The sequence below is a fragment of the Takifugu rubripes genome, chromosome 1 (genome assembly GCF_901000725.2).
Source record: "Takifugu rubripes chromosome 1, fTakRub1.2, whole genome shotgun sequence".
In the NCBI taxonomy this organism is placed as follows: domain Eukaryota; kingdom Metazoa; phylum Chordata; class Actinopteri; order Tetraodontiformes; family Tetraodontidae; genus Takifugu; species Takifugu rubripes.
Genome location: NC_042285.1, coordinates 24,257,946 through 24,282,057, shown reverse-complemented (window position 1 = coordinate 24,282,057; position 24,112 = coordinate 24,257,946). Strand labels below are relative to the sequence as shown.

Here is a 24,112-nt window from a genome sequence, read left to right as displayed (position 1 = left end):
TCCCCTTCATGTGCTGCTTTAAGCACCAGTTTAAGATTTTCACATGAGACTGAGGTGACCAAGAGTGTCGCAGACAGCAAAGATGAAGGCTGAGACCTCTCAGTGTCCAGCCTGTGGTTAAAGGCTGCAGCCAGAAGACTCGACTTAATTTAAGGTAGAACTGAACTCATATTAACACTTTACACCTAAATTAATGTTTGGATGCCAGATACATCAAATATTTTTACACTTTAAATCTGGTTGTAAAGGCAGAAGTTGTAGGTATTTTATTTTATGTTTTATTTTATGCATTCTAAGGTTTGGAAAGTACACTTAAAATGTAAATGGATCATTTTAAAAGCATATTCTGGCTTGAACCCATAAATAATTGTTTGTTTGTTTTTTACATTAGATATCAAGACACTATCTTTAAACAAGGGCTGATGTCAACATCAACAGGTGAATTTGTCCTGCGTTTTTTTCACCTTAAATTCTTTTTCAAATCAGTGTTTGCTATCATATTTACTTTAAACTTCTCGGCAGCAAAACTCCATTTGAAATGTTCTTTTCGGTAACTGAGACACGCTCAAGAAATATTTATCACTTGCGGATTAAAAACCGACGACTAACATGCGGTGAAGTCATCCAAAATATTAAACATCAATCTTCTGTAAACACAAATATGCCCACACTGGAAAGATGACTCTTGTGTCTCTCGCCAGATATAATTTGTCCTATTTCCCTTGGAGCAGTGCACTTTAACTGCCTTTAGCTAGCCTCATTACACACATGGACGAGCCGGAGTGAGACTCACCGATAATGAACCACAGAGCTGTTCCGGGCTGCGCTCCCATCGTGTCCCTCTCACACTGATCCCCTGGCTGAAGTGTGCTGTGGAAGTGCAGAGCGAGCACCTAAGGAGAGCTCAAAATGGGAAGCATACCATCATAGGTGACAGCTGCTCAGCACGCCCATGGAAGCGGGCCGACGGTCACCCTCTCCTGTATCGCCGTGCGTAAACTGCGCGGGAAACACCGACGCCGCTTCTAGATTCCGCTGCTGTTCCAGTTCTCCCGGAGTCTTCCTGTCGCCGATAGAGACGTCAAATACTTTGACACTCAAAAGTTGTAGCCGTGTCTTCCTTTCCCAGCAGTTGCCTCGGCGTGTTTGGATGAACCCGGAATGCGCACTGAGCCGAGCTGCGCGCAACGGGACGCACCAGCCCGGGACCCCGTTGGATTAGAGACTGTGTCAGGGTTCACCTATTCTCTCAGGGAGACACGGGGACCCAAATACAGTAATTAGGAGACCAGGACGGGGGGGCGAGGGCGATTTGGGAGGAGGAACGGAGGTCGATTGTGGTACTTTTCCATTGGTTCATATCATACGAGCCAGAGATCGAACGAGTAAACACTTCAATTGCAATAAATAAATAAATAAATAAATAAATAATACTTCCCACAAAAGAGAAGGCCAACGTTATGACGCCATTTGGATCAAATGGTTTCCTTTACAAAATGTCGACGTTTTCAATTATCTTAAGTATCTTTAAAGCGCCTCAATCAGAAGTGCGGACTGACCGTGAGCAGCGCAGTGTCGCACCTGCGGATGCTCAAACAGGTGAACCGTGGATGGAGTGCAGAGTTATCCGACACCTCCCCCTCGTGGTTATTTTAAAACATACATGCATACGCGCTCAGTCAGAACGAGAGCTGCTGTTCTATGTTACGTTATACATGTATTGAGCATTGAAAAATAAAGAGAAACTTAAATGACTTAATTTGGAACGGTTGACCATCCATCTTGTATATTGATACATGTGTTTGTGCGATGATTCAGGTTTTATTCTGAGTTCTATGCTGACATCTCCTGGACATCAACAACCATGACAGGAACAAAGGAATAATTATACTGCACAGGTTTAGTGTGAAAGATAAAGCCCTGTGCACCAAATATACTGTCTCCGTGCCTCATTGTATGCAGGTGGGAAAGTTGATACAATGATTTTTGGCTGATAAAGATTTGATTATGGCTTCTATTCTGTTGTGGAAACATTGGGAGGTGTAAATAGAGTCAAAACTGTCTTTATAAAGTTTCACTGAGAATAAGTGTACTCATGAACTAAAACACAAGTATAAGCAAACGTGAGCTGTCATTTTACAAATGCTTTGCACATGTGATAACATATCTGTTATTCTTTTATTCTTTGTGTTTCTTTATCTTAATTATTATTAGGTCATGAAATAAATGTGTGGTTATTGGATGCACATCAGCTTGAAATTCCAAGATGTAAAATACTTTTGCTCTACACAAATGTTTGTTGGTATTGAAGCACAGGACTGGCCTGCCTGTCTGCGTGACCATCTCCAAGGCAACCAAGTCTAAACCAACAGCAGGAGGTGTGCAGGAAGAGAGGGGACAGACGAAGTAAGGCTGGAGTTGAGAGGTTGTTAAATGTGTTTGTCCACGGCCCACAGACCTGGGACTGTTTCACCACGGAATGTCAAGAAATGACAGCATGTCAGTGAGTAACGAAGCGCTCAGGTCAATTCTGGTATCGCAGTTTATTTTACTTTAAATTAGAATTGCAGAAAGTATTCTAAATATGACTATACAGGCTTTTATCCATAAACAAATTGGTAAAATATGCACTTGGTGTGAGCTTTATGCTGTCTGTGTAGCCTCCCTTTCCCACAATAAACACTGTGTTTACCCTCTTTGTTCCAATACAACCAGTCTATTAAGCCTTCCTGCAGCCCTGTAGTCACTTTGTAACAGCAAAGATGGTGAATGTTGGGTAAATACAGGATAACTGACCAGTCATTGTGCATGTTTAAACCATTTAGGAGACAAAGATTCTGACTTCTTCTCCATGTTGTTCAGCTCTGACAGCGAAGGCTTGAGGTCATGGAGAGCGAGAGGAAATGGAGTGTTGAGATGCTGAGAGTAGAGCAGAAGGAAGAGAATGAAGGCGTCCTGTCTGAGGGGTCGGAGGAACTGGAGTTCTCCATCACTGATGATGAAGAGGTCGGAGAGGAAGAGCGAGGGTCCGCACCTCTCATCGAAGCCTGTCGTAGAAACACAACCGAGGTACGTGTGTGCTGCTGCTGCGGTAGTAAAGTTGAGCCCTTTATTCTCCGTGCGTGTCGTCAGCAGATGGTCTCATTGCTGCTGATAGCTGAAGCAGATGTGACACCGTGTGACCGCAGTCGACGGACGGCGCTCCACGAGTGCCCTCCTGAGCTGCAGGAAAAGGTTCTGAGGTGGATGTCGAGGCCCAATATGCCTCTGCAGGCGGAGCTGCTGCAGGCTGCCTGGCAGGGAGACCAGAACTCTGTACAGACCCTGCTGGTATGACCACATGAGGGGGTCAAGGAGCCCTTGTAACAAAAGCACATGGGAGGATATTATGGTGCTTTTGCGCTGTCCTTGGGTGACCTTGTACAGCTGGAAATCCAGACCAGTGATTAGGTTCTTCATTCAGACAATATGTCATTGTTCTTTGTGAGGTCACCAACTGTCTCATCAGCAGTCTAGTGTGTGGAAACTGCCTTCTGTGCTCGTAGGCTCAGACACTCGGAGTGGATGTAAATATGTCCAATGCTGATGGCGTGACGGCCGTGATGCTGGCTGTCAGGGATGTTGACCTGTTTGAAGGCATAGCGACGCTCATGCCGTGGGAGCGCCAACCCGTGGACGTGCTCAGGGAACTGCTGGGACTCTCAGCGTAAGAACTCGCCGTCAATCAGTATGTCATCCATCACAGCGTGGAGGAGGTGTGAGCTGTCTCTAATCCTCCGACAGGGACGTGTGGGCCCGAGACCACGGCGGCCCCTCTGTTCTTGACTACACCGCTAACATCAGAAGCCTTCTGAGGGAGGACAGCTTGAAAATGATGTTTGAAGCTGTCAATCATGCAGGTATTGACTTTAATAGTCAAGGATTATGTCAAGATGTTTTTTTAAAGCTACCACTTTGTCAATTATTCAGCTCTAGAGACTGAATATTGATGTGTACCTTGCAATGCACCAAAAAAATAGCTAATTCCAGCTAATGCATAAATTCAAAGGCATTCCTGAATTATATGGCTTATTGCCAAGCATTTAGTTTAGGAACACACTGTGATTAAAAAATAGGAGATTAGTACAACAAATGACAATACAACACTCTAGTAAAGGCACAGTAAATGCAGGTATTACTTTCACAATTCAAAGTCCCAGGATGACCAAAGTCAATAACCTGAGGCCGAGGAAATAAGGTAAAGGGTATTAAAACCCTGTCAGCACCCTTTGAGGTATTGAAAAGAGCCCTAAGTCCTTTTTGTTTTAAAAAAGAAATATTTGAAAATATTAATCTTTACATTTACAAACAGGAATCACAGTTTCTTTAATGGTTCTTAAAAGGCAGATGAAAAGTGAGATGATAGCAGTTTAGATTATGTTGTTTACAGCTTTGCAGTCACAGCATTGTGGGATTTGGGCTCCGAAATAAGGCTTTTCATGTTATTTCTACATTCTCCTGTTTCTCAGCAAAAGATAATCTGATTAGAATCAGAAAAGATTTTGTAAGGGGATTCCCGTATTGTGTATGTCATTCTGATGGATTCCTTTTACGGGCTCGACCAGTAAATTAGGTGTTTAGTGTCAATTATGGACCACGTGTTGGTGGGTTGGACATACGATCAAAGATTTCCATTCAAGAGGCCGAGTAAGCACATGAGGGCACACACAAACATGCCGCGTAATCCTGTTTATTCAGAGTAAAACTCAAAGCCTGCAGTGAAGTTGGAGGTAAGAAGAAGGCTTGTTTGACTTGTTGGTGTGTGCCGTCACGAGATGGTGCGAGTCAGAATACCAAACATGAGGTGACAGGATGGGAAGTCAGGACGTCCAGAAAATATAGAGTTGAATGTATCAATAAGGCACAAATGTTCAGCTCTACACTCAACCTCTTCCAGATGATGCCCATACGTCGCTCCTGGACCTCGAGGAACACTGCCACCCGGATTTGGTCTTTGGAAATTCAGATGTAGAGTTGGCCGTGGAGATCCTTTGCCATCACCGGTTGACCGCTGCCTCGACACACACACCTAACCAGCAGGAGCACATTCTGCCCTCGAGCCACTCAGAGGTGAGCAACAAACACGTGTCGGCAAATGGAAATGATCTCAAAAGTCCTTCAAGTCAATCCTGCAAGGGATGAAGAGATTTGAACACGGTAACAGAAAATAGAAATGGGTCTGTAATAAGGGGGCGTATTGACACAAGTGTGCACTGTTGATCTCAAGCATCCACAAACCAGAGCTTAGAATGGCCACAAGCACTGTGTGTGTGTGTGTGTGTGTGTGTTGGAAGGGTGGTCCTGCTCACACCTAGCTGCCACACTCCTACCGTATATTAAGTATAAACAGAGCAGCTGGCTGGCTGCGGAAGAAGAACAGGTGGTTTATGGGAAAACACTGTGACATTTCAAAGACTCACTGGCACCGCCCGCTGCGATATAGAGTACTTGTATGAAATAAAACATGCACAGCGCATGATTATAGTCTTTTAAACCCAGCACACATTTTATTGGTCATTGTGTGAGATATACTCTGGTTGTGTTCTGCCTGGAACATTCAAGGATATTTAGGAAATTGGAAGAAAATCAAATCACAATTGCCAAGAGCAGAGAGGGACAGAACACTTGTTTGGCTTTTGCATGATGTTTTTCTCTGTAAAGTTAGTCCCAAGCCCATGAAACAGCTGTCATTTTGAATAGACCATTATATATAATGAATAATTCATCGCACTTTGCTCTTTCCAGGAAGGGCTGGAGTCTCAAGGACATTCTCAGGCTGACTTCAACCAGGGTAGGAACTACAGTTTTTAAGGCTTTGACATAGACTTTGACTCTATGTAAATTTTCTTTATGAGGTTGTTCAATGTTGTATTTTGAGGGCAGTACCAGTGTAAAAGGCTGAAATAAATCTAATCCCTTTGTAAAACAGAGGAGTGGGAGGGCAGGTTTGACTGGGTGGGAGGGGTCACACACAGAACACGACCTCTCAGCTGACTCGTACCTCAGTCACGGCAGCATGGCTGACACATGCACACGGGACAGAGTGTGTCAGGAGAGCAGCAGAGGTGCTATAGGCAGGCTCTGAAAATGGGGGGAACCCAGAACAACTGAGGGACAGGTAAAGGACAGAGGATCAGTCATGTTTGCATTGATATTGTGATGTCATTCAGAGTTCTCCAGAATCCCGCAGTTCTTAAAGTATCCAAACTACATCAGATCTGTACGCAGTTACAGGTAGAGGCCGTTTGAGTAACAGGATAAAAGAACAAACTGTGAATTTGTTAACAGTGAAGGTGCTTCTCTCTCTTTGTGTGTGTGTGTGTGTTTGAGACAGATAAGGAAATCCCCCTCCATTTCCAAAACGCCATGGAAACGCTGAAAGGCATCGGGCAGAGCTACAAGGACACACGGAGAGGAAGCAGGTGGGTCCAGTGAAATCCCACCATCTTTTGGCACTCGCACACAAACACACACTTCCTCCGGGCTCCTTTTAAATGCGGCCTGGCTGAAAGGCTGATAGGAGCATCTGTGTATAAGTAAACACAAACAGTTACTCACACACCAACATGCTGTGTGTGTACAGTTAACACTCCACCATCCCGTCACGCGGTTAATCGTCTAAAGTGTAAACTAGAAGTACCCGTCGCCACTCCCTCGGCAGCAGAATAGCATCCTCTCTGGTTACACCGCGGCCCTGTGTGCACCTGTCACTGCATCCAACCTGTTCTGCACAAACAGGTCAGCAACACAGAGACAGGGGGAGAGAGAGTCCTGGTGAATCAGCCCATTGTCCTGTTTCTGGGGAGCTTTCACTGCTGAATCCAAACTCTCCGGGAAGAATACAGACCTCTGAGTTTCAAAGGCATCCACTGAGGTCTTCTATTAACAGAGAGATGAGAGGGAAAACGTAATATACTGTACATGCTTCAGCGCGAAGCAATAAGACTCATTTCTGATTACAATAATCTTGCAGAAGAAAAAAATCCACTGGTTCTGTAAAGGGAAAAATTGTTCTGCCTCATTCAGGGGAGTTTTGTGTCTGCCAAGCCTGAGCAGCAGCCACGTGGACCCTTCTCCATCACCCGGTTTATCAACGACCAGAACCTCCTGCCTACCTGCACCCCCCAAACAAGGGTAGGTACAAATCTGAATGTCAGCATTAAATGGATTAAACAGACCATCTGAGGTGAAACATTCAGTTTTAATGTGTGAAACAAAAAGCTTTAAGGTTTAATATTCTCAGCCATATGATTTGGTTTTTAAGCAGACGGCAACGGAAGATGTTGGCTGCTTCACCCGTTTCCTCCACCCGCCTGGTGACGGAGGCCCAGTCAGGCCAGCTGAGCCAATCCGCCCCCAGCGTCATGGAACCCCTGCTGGGCTCGAACAGTTGGCTCCATACCAGAGCAAACACCAAGACCAGTATGCACTTATTTTTATGAATCACAGTACAATGTCACATTGGTATTTTCGTATTCATGTATTAATTTTATGCAACAATCAAATATCACTGTTGAGGATACTTCACGTATGGTTTCCTATCATCTTCAGGGATGGGCGCTGAAGACACTGCAAATAAACAAAAGGTATATTCTCCTCTACCAGCTTCACCTATGAATATCTGATTCAGGTGTAATCATTTTGAAAACACTTAATACACAGGATTTCTTGCCAGTTTTGAGTCCTAAGCTGTTGGAGCCACTAAACAGGCCTGAGGAACCTGCAGTTCTGCCAGTGCTCAGACGTCATGCTCCACTGAAGTTCAGCAACAACAGCCCTCTTTCCTCCTGGACCCGGCTGAGGACAGACAGGACATGGGGCTGCCCACGAACTGGACCCCTGGTTACGAAGGGTGGCAGCGAGGAGAGCGGGTCCAGCAGCAGTTCCATCGATCTGGAGGACGAAGGCGATGGCGAACAGGACGTGCACAGGAAGGCTTCAAGAGAAAGCCGTCTGAAGTTTGCTGTAGATGGACGTTCGCAGCTTCCGAATGATAAAAACCCATCCAGAGATTTGGTTCAGACGATGATTAGAACTATTCCACTAATCCACCAAGCAGCACATAGTGGAAAACCAGTCATTGCTGCAAGACTCAGTCCAGAAAAAGTGACAGCCCATCATTGTGAAGGCCAACATTCAAAAACAAAGCATCCTGCTCACAAGCAGATCTTCAGCAGGAGTACTGATGAACGGAGAGAAACTGTTACGTTTAATGCCCCTGTAACATCCAAGTATGAGGAGGTCAAGAGCAATGCAGGCCAAACCCCAGAGAGTGAGATTAGCCTTAAGGAAATACATAAGACTGAAGGTGAACCTTATGAATGCTGTGAAGATCATCTGAGATGTGATCTTCTCACAAAACAGGATTTTCAGGTCAATAACTTGCTCTCACACAGAGCAGATGTAAAGCTACAAACAGAGAGGAAAATGCCATCGCCATCATCACGTGGAGAGCTTTCAGGATCAAACATGGAAGTCAGAGAAGACAGCGGGACCCTGGGCAGTAGTAAAGACAGAAGAAGGCAGACAGCCTGCTCACAGAGCTCAAATACTCATACCAACCAACTGCCCTTCAATATACAAGCGTGCCCTAACCAAAGCAAATTCCACCATGACAAGTCCCAAAGCATTACAAGGTTCTCTTCCTCAGAGTCTGAGCAAAATAAGGACAACAGTAGGAGTCCTGGAGGTCAGTGTGAGTTCAGCTCACCTCTCCCAAGACAGAAGGCCTCTGATAAGACCAGAGGGTTAAATTCCATGAGCAGAGCTCAACAGCTTCCGGCGCTGAAAGACAAGCAGCTGTGGAAAAGACCCAGTTTGGCGGGGACCACAAGGTCCAAATCTGCTGTGGACTTCATCACCTACAATGACATGTTTCAGCAGATACAGAACGTGGACGAAGGACCAGCGATCTATGAAATGTTTGCTGGTCCTCTGTACGACAACCTGAGAGCCTCCAGCTCCTGTGATCAAGTCCATGACGGGAAGGTTCAGTCTGCTAAAGCCACGTGCAGACCATTAAAGAACGCGCACACGAGCAAAAGTCGAGCCGGACCAGCAGAGAGAATGGTGGTTTCAGCGAAGGGAAGACCGAAACATGAATCTCCCAGGCAGAAAAATAAGCTCACATCTGCTTCATGCAACAAAAAACAGAAAATTAAGTCTATCGCACAACACGACGGGCAAAAAGAGGCTGCGTCAGCTCTTCCCAAGGATGCTGACAACTGGCGTGCTCAAGAAAAGGGTGAAGACCAGATGTTATCGACCATAGAAGAGTCCGATACATTAAAATCGGACATCATTGCACTGAATATTGCAGCAGATACGTCTCGAAATACTCCACCGGTCGACCCTACGTTTCATCAAAACCCGGAACAGCCGAAGAGCGACACCTGCGAGCCTTCAGACGGCAGCGGCCCCGCCATGTCACCAGTTTACCAGAAGTTCCTGGATGGTGTGGGCGACGGCCCGCTGACTGATGAGCTGCTGCAGTGCCTGGCAGAAGAGCTGATTTCACTGGATGAGAGGGACGCCGTGTCCACCGGTCCCTCCGAAATCCTGGAACCAAGTCAAGAAAAGTCCGATACGGAAAACGATCGAGCATGTGGAAAAAAAGAACTTCCTCAGGTAAAGTCCTTTCATTAAATTAACATATTTTTGCCATAATTAAAAGAACCAGACACATAATCAATAACTGTTATGTTAGAATTTAACACCACTTTATGTGAGCCTCTTGGATTTTCCCATAGCTGTGATGGTTTCTCAAAGCAACAATTTTAGGTTTATAATTCTGTTTCTAATTGGCAGACTGGGTCAGGGGGCGTGGCTGTCAGTGCCTCTGGGTTGGCAGATGATGCGATCACCTGGACAAAGGGCGAAGTGCTCGGTAAAGGTGCCTACGGGATAGTAAGTACAGCAGGTCACGTGACAACTGCAGATTGTTGGGGCTAGAGCAGCAGATGTTGATGGAGCCTCTGCTGCCTTCTCACCAGGTGTACTGCGGTCTGACCAGCCACGGCCAGCTGGTAGCGGTGAAGCAGGTTAGCCTGGATGCTTCGGACCCCGACGCGGCAGACGGAGAGTACGCTCGTCTGCAGGGGGAAGTGGAGCTCCTTAAAACCCTTAGACACGCCAACATCGTGGGTTTTTTGGGGACCTCGTTTCATCAACAGGTGGTGTCCATCTTCATGGAGTACATCCCTGGAGGATCCATCGCTAGCATCCTTCACAGGTGGGGGTTTGGGGGGTTTGTCAGCTTTTATTAAAACACATAGGATTTCGGAGGTCCTGATTGCGACATGTTTAAAAGAACTCACTCTCATCGTTTACTAAACTTAGGTTTGGACCCCTGCCAGAGCGCGTCCTGGCACTGTACACGAAGCAGATTGTGGAAGGAGTGGCCTACCTTCACCTGAACAGGGTGATTCACCGAGACTTGAAGGGGAACAACGTCATGCTGATGCCCACGGGAATCATCAAGCTGATAGACTTCGGCTGCGCGCGCCGCCTCAGCTGCGTCAGCCACACCGCCAGCAACGGCGCGGACCTGCTGAAGTCCGTCCACGGCACGCCATACTGGATGGCGCCAGAGGTACACACGAACGCAGTTAATCAGACCTCATTATTTCTGTGACTGGAAGCGTGTCGTCTCCGCAGGTCATCAATGACTCGGGATACGGCAGGAAGTCGGACATATGGAGCGTTGGTTGCACAGTGTTTGAGATGGCGACGGGGAAACCGCCGCTGGCACACATGGACAAGATGGCCGCTTTGTTCTACATCGGGGCCCAGAGGGGCATCATGCCCCCACTGCCAGATGGGTTTTCAGATACAGCCAAGGATTTTGTTAAAACCTGCCTGATATGGTGAGAGCAGATCAAAATGGAATCAGTATTTCACTGAATGAGTTCCCAGTTTGATATCAAGAAATCACTTGAGTGGTCTCTCCCCTCCTTTGCTGTCTCCTTCCAGTGACCAAAGGCTGCGGCCGCCTGCAGAACATCTGCTGAAACATCCGTTCATTCACCAAAATAAGACCACGGTGAACATAAGCCAAGCACAGAGAATCAACTGCTCAGTGGGGCCCTGCAGCTGAGACGCTGCCAGAGTTTTCATTTCAGGGGGAGAGTAAATTATTTTCTCCTTAGGGTGACCTTTCAAAGGCCTGAGCGTCACATACATAAACGGGCTACTGACTGGTAGCTCTGGGTACAAACCAACATTGCACTTGGCAGCAATGGGCACAAGAACCTGGGAATGGGAAAAGACAGAGGCAGAATATTGTTTGTACTTTTCAGTACTTTAAATCTCTAAAAATGTGCCAATCCTATCCGTTTAAAGCTGCGTTGAGTTAATGATAAAAAACGTCATTTCAACGACAAAACCTTCAGTTAAAGTGAAGGAACTGAATCAAGGTTTGATTTGATTATCACATGCGTGCGCAAAACAAGACCATCGACGCGCACGGAGGAGTATTTTACAAATGTGCAAAACAGCGCCGTTTAATCTTTGGCTTAAATGATGTATATATTGAGCTACGGGTTCAAAACTCTGAGGAAAAGAGGGTTTTCGATGGGTTGATTGGTCTGGCCTGAACGTTCATGGAGGCTTTTGTGCAGCAGTGTGTTCGCTTACACGAAATACGGACACGTGTGCACCAATCCTGAAACATATTTAAGTTTTAGAGCAGTTCGACGGCGTTCGAGCCACAGAACCGTACTGACCCCGTCCAATATTGGCCCAATCGATTCGATAGTTCTGTTCGTCTTTGCCACAGCAGCTTTATCCTCAGTGCGCACGACGGAGCGCCGGTGAGTTAATAACTCAACCTGTGCGCATCCTGCCAAAACAACTCCGAGACATCTGTACCAACATTCCATTCCCAAGTTAGATATTAGTTTTTAGTATTGTGGAGTTTTAGTTAAAAGTAACGAGTCGGGCGCTTGTTAAATCCAACCAGCTGATGATGCGCAAGCAATTCTGACCGATGGAGGCCTTAGCAGATCCTGAAATGTTAAATGGCATTTTAGAATAGTTTTTGTTTAATTCAGCACAAATACCCAGACATCTGCTCGGTCAAGAAGAGAAGTAACGCTCACGCCGAGATTGGAGAACAGTTTAATGTCGTTAACGGGTTTAAAACACGCACGTTCTGGTACATTCCTTAACAGGAGGACGCCGGCAACTAGACCCTGCAGGCGGTTGCATACGGTGGATGGCTCCGAGAGCAGTCAGTGGAAATTAAGCTGAGACTAATTTTGCAAAATCTTTTGGTGCATCACGTTATAAGTGTCTTGAATAAAGTTTGTCACGCTGTCAAGGTTATGTAAACTTTTAACAGAGAAGTTGCTGTATTCTTTTTTTCTTTCTTGAGATACAGCCTTTGGCATCAAGCTTAAGGTCTATGAAAGGTCTAAAAGTTCGGTTTTTGGTACAGCGAGCATTGCTGATGTCACAGCAGGTGCTGTTTGTTGCGTCATCACTAATGGCACTGACTACTAGCGATTTAATTACAGCACATCGCCCCCTGGTGGTATCCTGTTATAGGTACATGCTGCAATCAGTCAGCCATTGAAGCCCAATCTGTGGATTAATAAAATAAGTCTTTTATAGGTGTTATTCTTATACTTACAAGCAGCTCCAAACCTGAGTATTCATCGTATAACTTTTTTTTCAAACATACAAAAATGTATGTACAATTAGCTTCACTTTCTGTAAACAGCAAGGAAGATTTCTCCTTTCAAATCCCTTTAAAGATTTAAACATGCAAATTATACACACATCACTTATGTATAAAAGGAAATCAGGATAAGAAAGTAATCAAAGAGATGAAGTTTGCACCAAAGAAAAAGCATCTACTAAACAATTAGAACTCATCCCCAGCTGGTCAGTTTTCTTCCAAACAACTGCAGTTACGGTTTAATTAAATTACTCACTTAAAAATAAAAAGTGCATCTTCCATGCTATTAATAGCACTTACTAATACTTTTGTTTCCCAATATGGAGATCTGAAAGGCCTTCTGCCCAAATGAAAACACAGACACCCACCTTTCTTGCACATTCCTTGGCTCATTCAGGAAGGAAAACCAAGCAGCAATTCAACACACTAACGGAAAATCAACAAGTGTCACCATCACAACCCAGAAACCGGTCAGTCAGGAAGCAAATTTTATGATTTGCGTCTCTCAGAAACAGAGAGCAATACTTTTTTTGCAGATAAAATCTTCTGCCTTCCAGTAAAGGGTTTATCGTCACATAAAGTAATATTTCTAGGGCACTTAACAGGGAGGTGAGCATAGGTATAAAAGTCTGTGGTTAGTTTGTCGCCGTGTCTGAGGGGTGATGGCCTCAGTGTCTCTGCTCCCCCACTTCATGAGGAGGTTCGGTAGGAGGTGGGTACTGTTGGGGGGGGTACTGCTGAGAAGTCCGCAGCCCACCTGGGTATGAGAGGAGGGGAGAAGAAATAAGAACGAGGAAGATGAGGACGGAGATTAGAAATATGGTAAACAGAGGACTTTAAAAAGCCGGAAGGTGGGGGGGGCACTGCGGATAGATAGAAATGTACCTGCAGCACCAGCGCCAACCTTGGAGGTTTTGCTCCCTTTGGAGCAAGATGTGGTGAATGAGGAGGAAGGGTGGTGGTTGTGGCTGACCTCGGCGTAAACTCGCTTGTGCGACGTCAACGGCGGAGGGGCCGGGCCGGGAGGAACGAGCAGGGTCCCTTCAGCGGTGGCGAGTCCTGGGGGAGCGCGCAGCGGTCCCTCCGGCTCTCCGCGCCCGTTGCCGCTGTGCGTGTGACTGTGCTTGTGGTGGCGGTGGAGGTTGTGGTGCTGCTTCTCCTTGCTCACCGCAGGACTGGAATGTTTGCTCTTGCTGTTGGCGTTGCTGGCCGTCACGCCTTCATCGGATGAGCCGTGGCGATCTGACGAGGACACCTTAATCTTCATCTTAAGATCCTCTTTGTTTGATTGTCCACTTTTGTTGAGCTGAGAACTTCCTCCAGAACTGGGAACAGCCATGCGGAGCTTCAGCAAACCTTTGTCCCACTTGTCGCTGTTATGGCGCTTTTCTTGGCTTGTTAAAGAGGAGGGGGCTTTAACCTTCATTGGGGAGTCAGTTGTTCCGGCGCTGCCGCTCTGTGACGTTTGGTGGAACTGCGAATATTTTCTATGATCTAGTTGGCTCAAAAATGACGATGCATAGGAAGAACTAGAGGAAGACGACAGATCTGTCTTCAAGTCACAATCCACTTCTCCTCCGTGGAGTTCCAGAACAGGTTTCTGCCCAGAAACGGCCAGATCTGCAGCATGTTTCTCTCTGTATTTGTCCAGTGACAGCTTCGGAGCCTGACTGGGTTGAGGTGGAGGAGGAGGGGCTGATGGAAGGCAGGCAGACTGAGGTGTTGGCTGATGTTTCGACATGCTGCCTCCTTTTTGCTCCTGCTTGACAGGGCTGAAGTCTAAGGTTTTCTCAGTTTTGTATACCGGTAAATGCTGAAGCAAAGCCGAGGTGGAAGTCTGCATGGGCATCGTGGCCTCCTGGCAAGAGATGCTCTGTGGTTCCTGTTTTATACACGTTGAGGCGTAAACAGGCCACTCGCTCTGGCCAGATGTGTTGTATGAGCAATCCAAAGCCAGAGTTGCGCCGAGGGTTGCTCCTGCTTTGGAAAAACCTGGATTGGAGGCATCACCTTGATCTTGGTTTATGGATGTCCCAGCAACAGAGTTCTCAGTCAGCTGAGAACTCTCAGACTTGGGCTTTTTTGCAGCTTGTGTTGCCTTAAAAAAAAGACAAAGATTTTAAAACATTTGTAAAAGAAACAAAACATCAAGAAACAGTTCAAGGATTTAAAAAAAAAAATCCTTTTAATACATCAATATTACTCTTAATTCTGAGAATTAGGGTTACTCCCAAATAAAAGCAAGTCAGGGACGAGAAAAATGTTTTGCATTTTAACATCCTGACCCTTATTTTCACAATCTTACTCATTTCTCTATTGTTGGGAAATCATTTATCTATCATTAGAATATTATTATTAGAATAATGCCATCTACCCCTCCTCACGTTAGCTTATCTGCCCCAGGACACTGGATGTTATTGTACCAACTGAAACAAACTTTGCCAAGAAATTTGACACAGGGTTCGGGTCTCACCCTCCAATTCCGTATTCTCTTCAACCTGCTGGGCGTCTTCTCCAAAATCTGCAAAAACTCGTGAGTTAACTCTGGAAACAGAAGATGGGAATATCATCAGACTGGTGGGAATACTGCTCTAACTTAGCCACATTTCATCAATTGTGCTTGTGAGAAATCAAATCGGACCTCCCCAAGGTCAACATGCTTATGGCAAGACATAAGTTACAGCTAGCTAGAATGTCAGTACTTTAACACAATAGTAAAATGGCTAATGACCATAATGAGTCTCACCATCAAGCAGCTCAAGGCGAACCGAGCTGTCCACATACTCCCACCAGTGTTTTCCATCAGTAGAAACTGGAATCTCCCAGTTGGACCACTTACAAGCCAGGTGGATGCAAACACAGGCGATCACAGTGGGCTTGTACTGGAGGCAGAAGGTAGTGAGGTGCAGACTGTGTGTAAGTGTATAAATGTTGACGTGAGGTATGCGAGTTGATCCAGGTCGGGTGGTGGCCACAATCAGTTCCACATGTTGAGAAAGGATAAAGAAAAAAACAAGAGGGAGCAGACAGCTTTAATACACTGTAAAATCAAAACTCTGCAGTTCAACATTCAACACAAACGCAATAATATCCAACAATAAAACATCCAGCTATAGGTTACATCTCAGATAAGAGAAGATTCCAGTGATGTTTAGGAGTGGAATTTTGGATTTTTATTACACAACAATGACTACTCTAAATTTTGAGGCATCATTAAAAAAGAAAGGAAGTGATGAAGAGGAAATGTGCAGCCACGCGACACTGCTGTACGTGTGACAGACTAATGGGCAAACTGTATGTGCCTCACACACACGAGTATGTTATTACTCGTGTAATAACATACAGTAGTTATTATACGAGTGTGGGCTCAAAAACTAGAAACCTGAGGAGCTTTAGCAGGAAGCAGTTTCACAAAGAGTCACCAAAACATCAATAAGCTACATAAGATTAAAATTAAAGTGTTTGCTTAGAAATCCTGGGAAAAATATGGAGAGATTAGGAAAGTTGATCAGACAATAAACACAAACACATTACAGACTGTAATAAAACATCAGCCATCTCTGCAATCTGGCACAAAATTGGGAAATCCAAACTCATTATTTTTTTGTTGCCAATTTCCACATGCATTGATTAAACTAAGCTTAATATCAAGCTAGATGTTAAAACAATGACTTAAGTCTGACCTGCAATGTTAAGTAAATAAATTATGGCATTAAGTAAGAAAAACCTGGTCAGGTCTCAGAGTTCCTATGACCAGTGAATGCCTCCTACTTGTTAAAATGGTGTGACAGCTTTTAATAATCATAATGAAACATTCTGCATGATGGTTTGATGTTTTGTTTTGTCACATCTTTTACAATTTCAGTTAAAATTGTGAAAGACATCACGTTAGGATCTGCATTTTAAATCAGGCAAAAATCACGAGACATTTCAAACAAATGTGTAAATATGAATGTAAAAAAACAAAAATCTGCGGTACTCACCGGAAGCGTTTCTACGAGAAATGTTTACATCTGTGAAATCTTTAGCTGCTATTCAGGCTACCAAAGTGTCTTTCTTTTAGACTTATGCACTTTTTCGCAACCGAACAAATGTGTGGGTTTAAAGCGCACCACTATACTTCACATCTTGCATTCAACCCCTCTGTGCCAACACGTGGTCCCTTGTACAATACACCGCACTGCGACTGGGGCCGGTAATGCTACAAGCCACTCTGTTCCACGCCTCTGTGCACAAAGGCAGGAAGCTGACAGGAGATGGCAAACATCCCAACAACCACCAGTGCAAGTAGGGCCCGTTGGACACCGACAGGGTACCCTGCATTACAGGAAGCTATGGTGTGCAGTCAAAGTGCAACAAAGGAGGGGCAGGATAACAACCTGTTGGTAGCCATGAAATAGGAAGTCTGTGCCAGATCCTTGCTTGCTGTGTGAGAGACAAAGAGAGCAGAGACAGGGATAGAGTGAAACAGGGTTTTCATTTGTGAAAGTGAAAAACTAGAAGAAACCGTTAAGTCTCTCTCTTTTTTACGACTTTCAAACACACCAATTGAACCCAAATCACAATTTTTTACCTGCACAACAACTCAAATCTCTCTCTCTCACTCTTTTTAAGCACCCGCTGACTAGAGCAGAAAAAAAACACTTCTGAACATTCCCAACGCTCAGAGGACCATCAACAGGACAAGGTGTGTTCGTGTAACCATTAAACCAGCAAGGCTGAGGTGGGACAAACAAGATCAGAGGGCATAAAGAGCAAAGAAGGAAGCCTCTACCTCGCACTAGCTGGGTACATTTCACCACATCAGTGTGTGGGTGCTCAATAGTAATTTCAAAGCCTGGAACAAAATACATGACAGGTGAGTTCAACACAAATACAACGTGGAGGTGACATGTCATTACAAGCGTAAGAGAACAAATCAAAGGGTCACTTTAACGCCAATCAGTTCAAAATGGAGTTATTCATATAAGTGGAAAGTGCAATTTGTCCATTTTTGGGTTAAGTCTTGTTACAACAGAATGACATGTCACCTTTACATGGTACACTGGAAAATATACGCAAATAAACCACACTTCAGCTGATAAAGCATCTTACTCAAAGGCTGTGATTAATAAATTCCATAGTGATCGGTGGCACGACACCCAGAAGTGATAGAGTTAACAAAAATAGGCATCTCTCAAGACATCCATTCCAGTCACCAGAACTTACCCAGGGTCTGCAGCACTATGGATTCAAGCATCACCAGCTCTTGAGCTTGCTGGAGGTATGCCTGAAGTTTGATAGACAGTCATTACAACATATCTGTAATGAGTCTAGCAATCTATGTAGCCACCTATAACCGGGTTTAAAAGGCCAAAAGGAGGGTGCTAACAGGCTCAGTTATGAACGATACTGTGTGTCACAGCACACCAGGGCAGTTAAGGTTTAGTTTTCCTTGGTTGCCGTGGTTATTTAACACAGCCGGGTAAATGTAGGAAACACGACCCATAACAACACCTGAAATTCCATATGACGGGCGGGGAAGATCCAAATATTTAAGACCTACAGCAAACTCACATTGCTTTTTGTGTCCAGAGGAGTTTCTTGGGGATTTAGGCAAGCGTGTGCAACCTTGATCACGTGTTCGAGTTTCCGAGGTTGTTCTTCCACTTTTGCGGCCAAGAACAAAGTAGTTGGAGATATAACCTATGCCAAAAATAATTAAACAGCACACATTCAGGTCTCAGTCTTTTTTCTGTAATCATCTAAAGTAATGGTCTGCAGGTAGCGATGCACATTATCCTGCTAGATATCAATGAGAATATCAGACCTGAACACGACAATTTTGATTCAAATTGCAGTAAATCTTTTTTCATGCATCATAAGGTGGCATAGGTACTAATCACACGAGTTAATTATAGCAATATGTATTGACATTGGCTAAGATAAACATATTGTGCATCCCCACTGTCAGTTATTGTTCAAAAATACTTACGTTCCTGTGGAATTTGGTGAAAGAGTGGTGCATATAAAATCTATGCATGTAAACAATTGCTGTATTTATCGTTAGTTGGGAACTGGATGACAAGTCAAAGGAAAAAAAGATTCACAGTGGTGCTCAATTGATGCCTCTCTACAAATCATTTAAAATCTTATAACAATTATCGCTTTCAGTGTGTGAATATAAAAGCAGGAAACGATGGACTGAGGATCCCCAACTCAGCACCACATTGCATTAGCAAGCTAAGTGTCCGCACGACTTCTAGAACAAGCACTATAGCTAATTACGTCCAATCAGATTCAAGAAGTGATCTTGATGATTACATGTTTCGTATTCAAATGGGATACGGGGTTACTCGACGATCAAAACTCAAACGGAGGTGTAAAACCAATATTTTGGGCACCTAGATTAGAAGGCTGGTCGCCCCCCGGTGACGTGTTAGCATTAAAATGCTTGCAAAGCTAAAAACGAAGAGGCAACAATAGCCCACGTTAAGACTTGAACAGCGATTCATCATTTCGCCTAAATTATTAACTGAACGCCTCAGTCAAAAGCTGACGAATCCACTTCCATTGCATCACCACGCGAACAAGCAACGGGCCAACGTTTTGCGCCATGTCTCTGCAGTATGGACAACGGACAACGTAAGTTTGTTTACAAAGGATACACGTTGAGTCTCTGGCCCATGTCTTGGATCAGATTCGCCGACTGTTGCCGGTACGAGAGCTCCCGATCGGGTTCTATTCCGCATCGGCGAGACGGCGTGTTTTCGAGCTGCTCTCGGGTAAAAAACCATTTCGACGAAGATCCCCGGCACGCCGCCATTGCTCTACAACGTTCAGCTGGGCATGCGGAATGCGGACGTGACGTAGGTCTCGCACACGGAAGTGCTTCTTCTGGGATTGACTGGCCTGTGAACTTGACTTGGTTGTAAGAAAAAGACATTTGTCCTGTTTAATTAAGCATTTACACAATGCCTTCGAGGTTTAGTTGAATTAGAGCAAACCAGACCTTAATTATCTCCGTCAAGGAGGCTATGTGACAGCTGGTGTCTGTCTGCCTGCCTGGCTTTTAGCAAAATAACTCAAAAAGCTATGAACAGATTTTAATGACATTTGCAGGAAATGTTGATAATCGCCCATGGGAAACCTCATTAAATGTTGGTGATGTTCTTGATTCCAGAAGAATTTGACTAAGGGGGGTGCTGATATTAAAGGTGTAAGTCTGTGGAAATGACCTGCTTTGTTGAGGTCTTACACTCCCTGAGTGATTTTCTTCATGTCTGTGAATTTATTTATTTTTTACCTTTTAAAAGTGTTTTATTTAAATAAAATAGGTGCTTGGTAATTTGATAACTAAAATAATGTTGTGAAGCCAGTATACCACTTTATTTACTGATTTATTTACCACAGAAAGGAAGAGGGTAATTTTTATGTTATTGCTGCCATAGCAACAAGTACAGGAGTCGCCTCTGTGAATATGACATCTGTTTCGATTTCAGGTTATTCAAATTGGTCACGTTTCAGGTCCAAAAATTCCAGTGCATTTCCAGCCAGCAGTTTATCCTGCAAACAAACAGTGGACATTTGTCATCTTAGGTTTTAGCGTTTGACAGCTACAAAACTGATAGTTTCCTTTAGTCTCATGCATTTGTCATGATTTGCAGCATTACTTTGTGATTGTGTCAGTATAATTGAATTTGTTGGAAGGACAGAGAAACAGTTAATGCCTTTAACGTGTCATCGAATTCTTCCATGGACTCAATCAGCGTTCCAGGCTGCAGCTCACCCAGTGGGAATGGATAATCCGTTCCCAGCATCACTCTATCCTGACAGGGGAGTAGAAGCATGTTTACATTTGTATACGAAAGCATCTGGTCAAAGCTGTTGAGTTGCGGGGAACCTTAATCTTTAGAAAGACCGTGAGCGGTTGCTTACTTTTCCGATCACATCAATGAGCAGCTTCAGGGCAACGGGATCATGAACCAGGGAGTCGGTGTAGAAAGAACCCAGGTATTTTCTTGGACTGATCTGATTGTCCACTGCACACAGATCAGGGCGAACCATGTGGCCATGTTCAATTCTTCCAACAGTGAATGGAAAAGAGCCACCTGTAATTACATACAATAATTACAACAATAACAATTGGACGGTGTGTCAAAATCCATTCCTCCGAACAAAGAGTTCAAGTCAAAATGCAATGCATTTGTCTTGTGACCTTAATGTGCTCTAATTCAAACATGTCAACGGTACCTCCATGTGCAAAGCAGACTTTGAGTTTTGGAAATTTCTCAAAAATACCCCCAAATATCATGGAGCAGATGGCCATGGTTGTCTCTGACGGCATGCCTGGGAGAGAGAAAGCTCAATAAAACCTCACATCTTTACCTTTGGTACCTACAATATACAAAACACACTGCAAACTGCTAGACAGTCTTGTCTCATATTTACTTTCACTATGAACAGTTCAATATTAGCTGAAACATTCTATGCCTGTGGGCACACTTATACTAATAACTAACTAATATTTCATCATAATACTCTTTACATGTCTTTGCACTCATAGTCTCATGAAGGACATTAATAAATGACAAAAAATAGTCACTCATAACTGTTTTGGTTGTGCAATGGTTTTGAGCCGTCAGTGGCACTGTGCATTCGAATGTACAGTAATTTATTTATTTGTATGACTGATAATGCCATGGGTTTAGTCCTTGACAATTAGGTAAACATTATCAATCTCTGAGATTATACACATTCTACAGTGCATCAATGAGCCAAAAAAATTGCCAATCGCTTTAGGAACCATCGGCGGTAAAATTTATAGCTGAATTTATACTTATTGATTGATTCTACACCCAAACCTATCCTACTCCATCACTTCTTCCTCACCCACCAGCCAGGGCAGCCAATACTTAGCCATCCTCCCATCTGTCTGCATGTCCCACGGGTGGACAAATATGGAGCAGCCCAGCTCCTCTGCCGCCTACACGACAGACGACAAGATCAGCATTTCTCCATAATCAAAACTTGACCTCTGTGTGCTAAAGAATGCCATGTCCCGTGTGTGTAGCGGGATATCGGTAACACGGACATTTGCCGGCGGCGTTATCGAACTGAAAGCAGCAGTATTCTCACGGCATAGAAAGGATGGAGCTCGGGAGCGTTCAGGTCCCAGTCGTTGATATGCGAGCCAATTTGGACTCCAGGAAAACCCAGTTCTGTCACACAGCGTCTCATCTCCAACACAGCCAGGTCAGGGGCTTGCATGGGGAGTGTGCCCAGGCCCACAAACCTCTTAGGATGGCTCCGTACCGTCTCAGCCAGATTATTATTCAAAAGGCTGCAGAGATCCATCGTGTCGTGGGGTTTGGCCTTTAATCCAATGACAAAATTAGTTTAGCATAGCAAAAAAAGTTCAAATGTAATTCATACATGTTCAAGACTGCGTCTCTGAGAATTTGAAGCGATCTTGTGATCCTGGAAACATACCCAATAACTGAACATTACAGGAACAGTTGAAAGGGCCTGAATCGTGACACCTAAACACAAACAGATGTTGTAGGACTCTGAAATACAAAACACGGTCGCTGTCTTTGTGTGCTTCTACCGTGTCGGTCCATGTCCCTTAAACGTGCCTTTGCATCCCAGCAGTTTTCCTGAATGACTCTGAACAGCTTTCCATCCTTTAGCATCTCCGCTTCACCCTGAATCAGCACGTTTCACATGACTGCAGTTAATCTCATTACAAGACATTTGCTGCATTAAAATGACAGTTTTGAATTATTGTTGTTTTGAGGCTGCACTTATAAAAACAACCACCTGGTGGCAGCAGAAAACCGATTTACTTTTAAATTTACAGTCCAAATTTAACAAAACCCTTATTAAATCTTAGCAGAAAATAGGGTGGATAAAAAGTCTAATAATATAAAAGCAGACAATGATCAGTCTTGGGTGAGCTTTCAACACATTTCACACCCTCCTTTTGTTGCTTGTATATGTCCTCCTAAAGTTGACCTCTCTGCGCCTCTGCCACCAGGTCTGTGCTCTGCAGTGGCCCCGCATACTGCGTTCCCCAGCTGCTACCAACTGAACGCTCCATCAGGGTGTGAGAGGATCCAGCTGCATCTCCATGCGTATCAGTAGACAGAAAATGGAAGACAGCATTACTCACGCTGCAGTGATGATGAAGCTGCACGAACCCGTCATATCCGTATCTCTGAAGCAGAAAACACAGCACCACATAAAGACAAACGCATCCGGGGGTAACTCGTGTGACTCATGGCGGCTCATCTGCATGCAGATAAGACTGTTAAAGATTTACAGCAATGCCATTCGTGTATCTGCAGTACAACTGATTTTCATACAACTCTGTAAAAGAAGTGAGCTGCTTCAGAAAGTGAACAGAGACGTTCAGTAGGATAATAAGAGAGCAGTCAGGGTCGAGGACCCCAGGATTTGATTAAAGTTTAACCATCCTGACAACACGGCCGTTAAGTCATTCGATATTTGAGCTCCGAGCTTTACTGGTACCATGTTGAGTGAGATGAGAACCTCTACCTGACCCGCACCGACATGTTATTCAGGTGGGTGGTTCCACTCACAGGTCACAAAGACCAGAATCATAATTAAGCTGGTGTCTCTTTTTGCTCCTACCTCCTTTAAGTCTGGCCATTCCTTCGGCAAAATGTGATTGTGAATATCCACTTTCATTCTTGTGACGTTCACCTGTTGAACATGCGGCGGTTCTGCCTCCAGCGTAGTTACTGTGTTAGTCTGGCTGAGTCAAGTGGCCGGCAGGTGAGTGGATCCTGGAAACGCTGGTCATTTATTAACCGGTGTGGATTAATCATTGGTGGGGTGAATTAAAAAGACAAACAAACACACACACACACACACACACACATACACACACACTGAAAATAGGAACTGATTTTTACCACAAGTATCAAGAAAAGCTTGTATGGTGGAATATAGAAAAAAGATGTTAAACTGTAATACTTGAGTGAATATTCTTTATGACAAAATTATTGTTATGAGGTAAGTTTAGCCATGAATGCACAACAGCCTGCAATGGCATGATCAGTTATAGAGTTCTTGTGATTTTAAAGCCCTTCCTTTAAATGGAATTATTTTGAATAGCTGCGGTACCATCAGGTCTCAGCTGCTCAGACCACTTCCTCAAACTGGTTTTCTCCACAGTCTCATGCTGTTGCGCACAAAAGGCCATTACACATCCGTGGGCTTTCGACGACGAGCATAAATGGCCTCGATAAAAGTATTAACTGAGACCAATTAGCTAATTAGATGGCAGAAAATCGCACTCATGGGCGATAACGAGTGTCAATACACACCATCTAAAATAAGGTTTTTGTTTTCTATATAATTTCAGTGCTGCGAGTTACTGTTATTGCA

The 24,112-nt window shown here is 44.4% G+C and overlaps 4 protein-coding genes and 1 long non-coding RNA gene across 13 annotated transcripts in view; 1 reads left to right on the top strand and 4 right to left on the bottom strand.

Annotated features, from left to right (window-relative positions):
* ramp1 (receptor activity modifying protein 1) overlaps window positions 1-1,929 on the bottom strand; it is a 29,085-nt gene extending 27,156 nt beyond the window's left edge. The window contains exon 1 of one of the 2 annotated variants that reach the window (XM_029847697.1): window positions 794-1,929. In XM_029847697.1, the coding sequence (XP_029703557.1) occupies window positions 794-833 (40 nt within the window). In that variant the 5' untranslated portion in view covers window positions 834-1,929. The remainder of the gene's footprint in view (window positions 1-793) is intronic. The other variant, XM_003962104.3, reaches the window with a different exon arrangement.
* Window positions 1,930-2,168: 239 nt separating this feature from the next.
* map3k19 (mitogen-activated protein kinase kinase kinase 19) lies at window positions 2,169-11,984 on the top strand. 5 transcript variants are annotated; one of them, XM_029830009.1, is made up of 16 exons: window positions 2,169-2,503; window positions 2,863-3,069; window positions 3,546-3,706; window positions 3,784-3,899; window positions 4,937-5,109; window positions 5,785-5,830; window positions 6,374-6,461; window positions 7,066-7,173; window positions 7,304-7,461; window positions 7,591-7,625; window positions 7,702-9,666; window positions 9,847-9,945; window positions 10,032-10,270; window positions 10,378-10,630; window positions 10,696-10,904; window positions 11,011-11,984. In XM_029830009.1, the coding sequence occupies exons 2-16, from the start codon at window positions 2,887-2,889 to the stop codon at window positions 11,132-11,134; spliced, it is 3,957 nt and encodes a 1,318-aa protein (XP_029685869.1). In that variant the 5' UTR covers window positions 2,169-2,503; window positions 2,863-2,886; the 3' UTR covers window positions 11,135-11,984. The 5 variants fall into 5 exon arrangements, with proteins under 5 accessions (XP_029685869.1, XP_029685929.1, XP_029685964.1 ...); XM_029830104.1 differs by having other exon boundaries at window positions 2,170-2,503; window positions 7,307-7,461; XM_029830069.1 differs by having other exon boundaries at window positions 2,169-3,069.
* On the bottom strand, window positions 6,450-7,157 carry LOC115247860 (uncharacterized). The gene is made up of 3 exons (XR_003886924.1): window positions 7,028-7,157; window positions 6,680-6,918; window positions 6,450-6,565 (listed from the first exon to the last, which is right to left on the bottom strand). It is a non-coding gene; the product is annotated as an uncharacterized lncRNA (long non-coding RNA).
* Window positions 11,985-12,622: 638 nt separating the features above from the next.
* On the bottom strand, window positions 12,623-19,574 carry ccnt2a (cyclin T2a). The gene is made up of 10 exons (XM_011612008.2): window positions 19,366-19,574; window positions 18,693-18,774; window positions 18,275-18,403; window positions 17,927-17,987; window positions 17,493-17,555; window positions 17,098-17,143; window positions 15,465-15,628; window positions 15,192-15,262; window positions 13,604-14,816; window positions 12,623-13,475 (listed from the first exon to the last, which is right to left on the bottom strand). Exons 1-10 carry the CDS (start codon window positions 19,521-19,523, stop codon window positions 13,387-13,389), a joined length of 2,076 nt encoding a protein of 691 aa, XP_011610310.1. The 5' UTR covers window positions 19,524-19,574; the 3' UTR covers window positions 12,623-13,386.
* Window positions 19,575-20,078: 504 nt separating this feature from the next.
* acmsd (aminocarboxymuconate semialdehyde decarboxylase) lies at window positions 20,079-23,509 on the bottom strand. Of its 4 annotated transcripts, none has more exons than XM_003962085.3 (10): window positions 23,354-23,509; window positions 22,872-22,916; window positions 22,308-22,404; window positions 22,190-22,239; window positions 21,836-22,072; window positions 21,590-21,683; window positions 20,951-21,046; window positions 20,636-20,808; window positions 20,428-20,526; window positions 20,079-20,263 (listed from the first exon to the last, which is right to left on the bottom strand). In XM_003962085.3, the coding sequence occupies exons 1-10, from the start codon at window positions 23,408-23,410 to the stop codon at window positions 20,201-20,203; spliced, it is 1,011 nt and encodes a 336-aa protein (XP_003962134.1). In that variant the 5' UTR covers window positions 23,411-23,509; the 3' UTR covers window positions 20,079-20,200. The 4 variants fall into 4 exon arrangements, with proteins under 4 accessions (XP_003962134.1, XP_029686295.1, XP_029686228.1 ...); XM_029830435.1 differs by lacking the exon at window positions 22,872-22,916 and adding an exon at window positions 22,676-22,825 and having other exon boundaries at window positions 23,354-23,492; XM_029830368.1 differs by lacking the exon at window positions 22,872-22,916 and adding an exon at window positions 22,676-22,819 and having other exon boundaries at window positions 23,354-23,478.
* Between the last annotated feature and the right edge of the window lie 603 nt (window positions 23,510-24,112).

What these genes read in the sequence shown, in the direction of transcription:
- map3k19 (XM_029830009.1), top strand. Translation starts at nt 2,887, where the DNA reads ATGGAGAGCGAGAGGAAATGGAGTGTTGAGATGCTGAGAGTAGAGCAG. An exon ending in CCTGCACCCCCCAAACAAGG is followed by an intron (nt 7,174 to 7,303) that starts GTAGGTACAAAT and finishes TTGGTTTTTAAG; the next exon opens with CAGACGGCAACGGAAGATGT. An exon ending in CATACTGGATGGCGCCAGAG is followed by an intron (nt 10,631 to 10,695) that starts GTACACACGAAC and finishes TCGTCTCCGCAG; the next exon opens with GTCATCAATGACTCGGGATA.
- ccnt2a (XM_011612008.2), bottom strand. Translation starts at nt 19,523, where the DNA reads ATGGCGGCGTGCCGGGGATCTTCGTCGAAATGGTTTTTTACCCGAGAG. An exon ending in CATAGTGCTGCAGACCCTGG is followed by an intron (nt 17,556 to 17,926) that starts GTAAGTTCTGGT and finishes ATTTTGTTCCAG; the next exon opens with GCTTTGAAATTACTATTGAG. An exon ending in ATGTACCCAGCTAGTGCGAG is followed by an intron (nt 17,144 to 17,492) that starts GTAGAGGCTTCC and finishes TCTCTCACACAG; the next exon opens with CAAGCAAGGATCTGGCACAG.
- acmsd (XM_003962085.3), bottom strand. Translation starts at nt 23,410, where the DNA reads ATGAAAGTGGATATTCACAATCACATTTTGCCGAAGGAATGGCCAGAC. An exon ending in AGCTTCATCATCACTGCAGC is followed by an intron (nt 22,405 to 22,871) that starts GTGAGTAATGCT and finishes GTGCTGATTCAG; the next exon opens with GGTGAAGCGGAGATGCTAAA. An exon ending in AGCTCCATCCTTTCTATGCC is followed by an intron (nt 21,684 to 21,835) that starts GTGAGAATACTG and finishes TCTGTCGTGTAG; the next exon opens with GCGGCAGAGGAGCTGGGCTG.